We start from the raw sequence: 6,802 nt of genomic DNA on the forward strand, positions 1-6,802 counted from the left end.
ACCCTTATCCCCTGTTGGATTGTGGTAATGATGTGTTAAAGACCAAAGAAAATACCTGGGGTGGAGACAGACAGATAGATGCCCCGGAGTGGAGGCAGACGGACAGATGCCCTGGAGTGAGTGGAGGCAGACAGACAGATTCCCTGGAGTGGAGGCAGACGGACAGATGCCCTGGAGTGAGTGGAGGCAGATGGACAGATGCCCTGGAGTGAGTGAAGGCAGACGGACAGATGCCCTGGAGTGGAGGACGGACAGATGCCCTGGAGTGAAGGCAGACAGACAGATGCCCTCTGCAGTAGAACCACGAGCCTCACGGTGTGCAGCTAGGAGCCTCACACAACCCTCTCCCATTTCTTACTTCTCTTGGGACATATGTCTCACTGGAGTCTTGAGCCCCTGGAATCAGTCTGCCTGGGTCTAAACAGTCCTTCAAACTCATCACACAGAACAAGTTTTCTAAGCCTCGGCTTTTTCTTTTTGAAATAGGAACACGAATCGTATTTCTGTATCATTTAAATGAAGTGAAACAGATAAAGGACTCAGTACTAGAGAAATGTATTGTTTCGGTTATTACTGTTCTCACACTGTGGATTACCATAGGATGGCCTAGGAACGGTGTGGCTCACATACATACAACATTTGCATCAGACTGTTAAAAGTTAGGTCTGTTAGTAATTGTGTGGGTGCATGACTTATCCAATCATGTAATTTAGGAATATGGACAGTCAAACTGACTCTAACAGTCTCCTTAGTTGTCTAGAGATACTACAGTGGATGTCCAAGACCTTAGAGATATCACCAAACTCTGTATGTACAAACTCTATAAATACATGTTTTTATCCCATCTATATATCAATGTTAAAGGTATATTTATATGTATAAACTAGGCACAGTAAGAGATTAGGAGTATTAACTGAAAAAATAAAGTATAACAATTCAGTATAATAAGTAACATTATATTATACTGTAATCTACAGTGAATGTGTTTTCTCTCTTTCAGAATATCACATTGTACTATATTTTACCCCTCTTCCTGTGATAATGTGAGATAATACAATGTAATGAGATGAAAGTGAAAGATATCACGTGTTCTAGGTGGAGTACAGGGGTGTGGTATCATATTTCTTCTTACTAGTGTAAATGGTACTTATTTGAAACTTAAGATATGTCTATTTCTAGAATTTTCTTTTGAATACATTTGAATCATAGTTAATGATGGGTGACTGCACCCTCAGAAATGAAACTGTGGGCCGGGAGGGGGACTGCTACGTATCTGTCCTGTTCTCACAGTGTTCAGGCACTGATTCATCCCTGGGGTCCCTTCTGTGCCTGCTGTGGGAACACAGGCTAGTCTTTTTATATTTTCCAAGCTCTCTTTCAAGTCTGGATGCCTGCCTTAACAGCTCTACAGGAGTTGCCAGTCTGATGCCTCCAGCTGTGCCCCCAGGAAGTAGCAACACCAGGGATTACCAGCTAGACTTGAGCCAGCTTTAACCCTGGGAATATCCAACTTCAGGTGTCTTATGTTGGGGAAGCTCCTGAGTAACTCTGTGTCTCAATTTCTCCTTTGCAGAGCAGGACTGTCGGTGCGAATATTCCACACAGACATGATTAATTTTTCATAATCACATTCATTGAATGTATGCTTGTTTACTTTGTTAGATCTTAGCATGCTTTGAGGAGTCAAGTAGATGCTTATTCATTTGGTCTTTGCGTTTCCTGAAGACAGAAAACCATTTAACTTACTTTCTGTCGTTAGCACCCAGCACAGCGAATAACATACAGCATGAGCCAAATAGAAACCCAGATCTATAGGAATACACTATCAGGATGGCAGGCAGGGAGATGGGGCCAAATCAAGGGTTGCTCAGTGGAGAATGGCAGAGACTTGAGATCTGGTGCAGGTAGGAACAGCATCTCAGAGAGGGTGGCCTTCAAACCAAGCTTTGCACCTTGTAGTTATTGCTAGTGGTTGTGTTGCGTGCATAACTCAGATTCCAAGGTGGGAACACTGTACGATATGGACAATACATGTAAGTTGTGTTTTGTGCTGTTTCTCATGGGACAGGTGTTGCATCTGAACCATCTTCCATGATAATTTCCCTAGTGCAACCTAGCATGGAAATGTCACTGCATTTGAAATGGATAATTTTCCGCAGTGAGACTATTATTCTCTTTATTAACCTTGGAAATATTAAGATAGTCCGTGATGATCATAGTCACCGTCACTTATAAATGCTAGATGAGTAGTGGACACTGAATTAAATACTAAAACTTTATCCCAGTAGCTCACTCGATGGGAAATAAGCAGTCTACTTGGGATGAAAACTTAGCACGTAATCCACACCGGATCCAAGAAAAGAAAAAAGATGGGTCTTGAAGACAGGCAATTTTGGGGTCTCCTGTTCCCATCCCTGGCGCAGCCTTTTGCTGTGGCACCAAGTACAGCTGGCCTTCCCTGGAGTGCAGATGAACTACGGACTCAGTGCTCCCTGGGCTGTTAGGGTACTCTTTGAATTAAGTCTATTCACACTCCAGTGGCCGGCAGGGTTCATCATATTTTTGAGCCAGGAAGGAGTTCGATAGAAGCTCTTCACGTAGAAGACAAGTCAGGTCTTAATTCCGTTTTCCAAATTACAACACATACACCATGAGAGAGTAGGACATTTACTCTAAAGGAGGAGTATCATGGCTCACCCTCTCTCTCCAGCACATTTTTCCACTAGGGTTTTTGGGTCCCATCTAGACTGAATGTATTTTCTGCTTTAGAACACATGATGGAAAAAGGGGGGGGGGGAGCTAGTATCATGGATCCTCCAATTCTAGGGGTTCCACATTGTGTTTCACCTTTTCCTTTTCTTCAGATTGAGCAATGAATGGCTCGTGGAGACAAGCCAGGCCAGTGTGAATCTGGGCCAGCATTGCTTTATCAGACGGGAAAAGTGCACATTAGGAACATGGAGGTCAGGTCACTTCCTCATTCTAATAATATGCTTTTGGGGTCAACATTGTTAGAGACTTGGGTCAGAGGCGGTACAGTCATGGCACTGAATTGCTTGTACTGATGGTGTGATCGTGATAACTAAACCAACTCCAAGTGTCTACAATGCACCAAAGGCTGCTGTTTGTTTTGCTTGAGATGTGGTCTCATGTATCTTCAGCTGTATTTGAGTTTAATGTATAGTTAAACCTTGGACTTCTAATCCCCCTGCCTCCACTTCTTCAGTGCTGGGATCGCCAAGTGTCTGCAAGCACACTCAGTTCATGCAGTGTTGAGGGGTCAACCTCAGGGCCTCAGAAATCCTAGGCAAGCATTCCACCCGTTGAGCTTCATTCCCTGCCCACGTGAACCAAAGATTTAGTGGGCATTTTCTCATTTAGAAGATGAAATTTGGCCTGGGCATGATGGCACATGCCTTTCATCTCAGCACTGGGAGGCAGACGCAAGTGAAGAGTTCGGGGCCAGCCTGGTGTATAGAGAGTTCCAGGACAGTTAGGGCTACACAGCGAGACCTTGTCTCAAAACAAAACAACAACAACAACAACAAAAGAAAAGAAAATTTGTAACAAGAAGAAGCGTAAGAAATTAGTGATTTGCAAAAGAAACATGGAAGTTTTAAACAGAAATGGTATCATAGTGTGACTCCGGTGGTGGCCACCTGAAACACCTTGTGCCCTTAAGTCACATACATGTCACCTGCCTCTCGCACAACAGACTGACATAAGGGAAATGTTCATTTTTTTTTTTTTTAAATGATGAGTGTTGGGAGTTTTATAGGGATTTGCCACTTTCTATTGAGTGTGCTACTTCCTGTTAGGGGTTGTAACCAAGTCTCTTAAGCTCTGGGAACCTCAGCCTTCTTATGTGTACAACGTTGGAATTTTTAAATCTGAAGGTTAATTATATTACAGGAAAAGTTCTTGGAAAAATTTCACTGCACTCTGGGCTTCTGAGGGAGAGTGAGAAGTAGGAGGAATAATGTAATACATTTACCCTATGTCATTAGTATTGCTGCCCAGGATCTGGCACAGTGTCCTTCCGCAAAATGGTAAAGCTGAGTGCATTTTTCTCCAGATTACATGCTTCAGATGTTTATTTCCTGAGCCTGGCTAATTAAAAAAATACCACAAGTGTTCTAATTAGGTCCTTGACATTTCTTTCCAACCGTCGCAAAGGGCTGAAAGAACCGTGTTAAAGGACGAATCGCCAAGAAACTGAAGGCGATGCTGACACTGATAATCTTTCCAACAATGGGCTGCATGGAGAATAAGTTCCGTTCCTGGGACAAATGGGGGCATCTGGAGCTCCGTTTCCAAAGTGAGTGTCTATGGCAGCATGTAGGAAATGAAGCTAACTAGCAAGGCCATCCAACCTAACACATTTGGTGGCATTTGGAGAGGTGGTGGGGGGAAAAATGACTCTCTTGTTAATTTCACACTTCCTCTATACATTTCAAAAAACGAGGTGTGACCAGGCAGCTGGATTTTTTTTGTTTTAAAGACCTTCATCAGGCTAAATGCCAGCCAGGTACACTTGCGAGTTCCTGGCTTTCAGGAGTGTTCTGTCGTCTGATGGATGTCTGCTTGCTATGGGGATTCCAGTGTGATTACTTAAAGCAAGGGCTTTATTCCCTGCTCATTAAGGCTCCCAGATTACTGGATGGGCTGGTTTGCCCTTCTGTGGGTAGGTATTTTGCGAAACCTGGGGCAGTTAACTAAAGTGGAGCTATAGGAAGAAGTGAACATCCAACAGAGCCTTCTGTGTGCTAGCCTATGCCAGCCCTGGGGAACAGGAGCCATTATTGCCTGCATTTGACATAGGAGAGAATCAAAGCTAAAAGGACCTGCTTTGTCCCAACCCCATGCTTCTTCTCCAGCTATCACCCCATCTACTCTAAAACATCTCCGAGGTGCGGGGAGAGGGGGGGGTGGCCCTCCTGGCCCAAAGGCTCTCCAAGAGCCCCTCCTTGCTTCAGAGCCCAGGTTTGTTTTCTTTGGCTCCCCATTAATGAGTTCCACAGGACGATGCTAAACCTGGTTATGCAGACTTAATTGGTTTAGTTACAACAAGATAATTCCTTTCTTCTTCTCCTGGAGGCCGGTCTGTTTAAAGACATTTTAGCTGGAAGATGCTAATTATCAACGAGGAGAAAGTGACACCTGAGGAGTTCATCTTCCATCTCGGTCCTTGGGTCTTCCTTTGAACTCCCTCCACCAGGGGCCCCTTTCCCACTTTGTCCCTGATCCCCTACCATCATAAAAGAGAGCTGGTCTCTGGCCAGGGTAGCAGAACTTTCTTGCACATTTGCCAAGGAGTCCTTCCACGGCTGTCTCGGGGGTATGGACAACCTGGGAGAGCCTTTCCTCAACCTGGAGGATGGCCTTGATTCTTCGGACACCGTTGGCTTGCTGGCCTCCTGGGACTGGAAGAGCCGAGCCCGGCCCTTGGAGCTGAGCCAGGCATCCCCCACTCAGAGCCTCTCCCCAGTTTCTTCTCTGGAGTCCTACTCTGGGCTTGCACTGCCCTGCGGGCGCGGTGGGGCCAGCACTGGGGGCAGCGATGGCTACAGCAGCCATGGAGCCGGTGGCCTAGGAGAGCTGGATTACGGCATGTTAGCCTTCCAACCTGCCTACCTACAAGCCGCTGGCGGTCTCAAAGGCCAGAAGGGCAGCAAAGTCAAGATGTCTGTCCAGCGGAGACGCAAGGCCAGCGAGAGAGAGAAACTCAGGATGCGGACCTTGGCAGACGCCCTGCACACGCTCCGGAATTACCTGCCCCCTGTCTACAGCCAGAGAGGCCAGCCGCTCACCAAGATCCAGACGCTCAAGTACACCATCAAGTACATCGGGGAGCTCACAGACCTGCTCAACGGCAATGGGAGAGAGCCCAGGCCCCAGAGCGTGTGAGTGCTGCCCACGGGGGAATCCTACCGGTTCCCGACCTATGAACAGGCATAGAGGAGTTCTGAAGACCCTGAATTTGTCTGCCAGGACAATAGCACAGGTATCTGCGGACACTTAGTGTGACAATCTGGTGATCTGCTGAGTTGAAAGGGACTTCCATCAGACCTGTTGGAGCTGCTAGGACATTCACCTGCCGGGCAAGCAGGATACTTCCGGGTAGTCTGGCCACGTCTGCAGTGACTCAGCTTTTGCCAAGAGACATTTTATTTTGTCCCGTGTCTTTTAAAGGTATTTGAAAGGGTCAATATAGTTTAAATATACTCTTTTTGATAATGTTAAATACCTACAATTATATTCTCCTACCATTTTGGTGTTGGGAGTTTTCTTTCTGTCGGAATGAAACTTTTGTACAGGATCCAATCTCTCTCTCTCTCTCTCTCTCTCTCTCTCTCCTGCCGTGTGTGTGTGTGTGTGTGTGTGTGTGTGTGTGTGTGTGTGTGTGTGTTTTGAATGCTTGAAAGCATGCCTTTACTTTTTTCTTTTGGCTAGGAGTAAGATCATTTCAGTGCAGAAGGAATTTGTATCCCAGTAAATGGGAAGTCACAAGCAGGTGGGCCGGGCTAAGTTAAGATATTGACCATCCTAGGACCAGAGTTTCCGCACTAAGACACAGGAAGGAAGGAGTGGGGGGGGGGGGGGCAGGCATAGACTGCGGTGTCCTGAGAAATGGGAGAAAGGAAGAGGGAGGAAGCGTCCCCGCACCACAAGGTGGCCAGAAGCCGATCTTAGAGAGATCTTAGTCCCAGGCCTGGTGTGAATGTGAGCTCATTGCTTCACGTATTCCTTTCTTCGACGAAGAGGTTGGTTTACAACAAAGTCATTTTGAACTCCATAGATA

General features: G+C 46.1%; 1 protein-coding gene across 1 annotated transcript; it reads left to right on the plus strand.

Moving 5' to 3' along the window:
- The first annotated feature begins 5,340 nt into the window (after positions 1-5,340).
- Positions 5,341-5,907, plus strand: Msgn1 (mesogenin 1). Its single transcript, XM_052745709.1, has one exon. It carries the CDS (start codon positions 5,341-5,343, stop codon positions 5,905-5,907), a length of 567 nt encoding a protein of 188 aa, XP_052601669.1.
- Positions 5,908-6,802: the final 895 nt, after the last annotated feature.

Source organism: Peromyscus californicus, unplaced genomic scaffold (assembly GCF_007827085.1).
Source record: "Peromyscus californicus insignis strain IS unplaced genomic scaffold, ASM782708v3 Scaffold_1__1_contigs__length_55948999, whole genome shotgun sequence".
Taxonomy (NCBI): domain Eukaryota; kingdom Metazoa; phylum Chordata; class Mammalia; order Rodentia; family Cricetidae; genus Peromyscus; species Peromyscus californicus.

What these genes read in the sequence shown, in the direction of transcription:
- Msgn1 (XM_052745709.1), top strand. Translation starts at nt 5,341, where the DNA reads ATGGACAACCTGGGAGAGCCTTTCCTCAACCTGGAGGATGGCCTTGAT.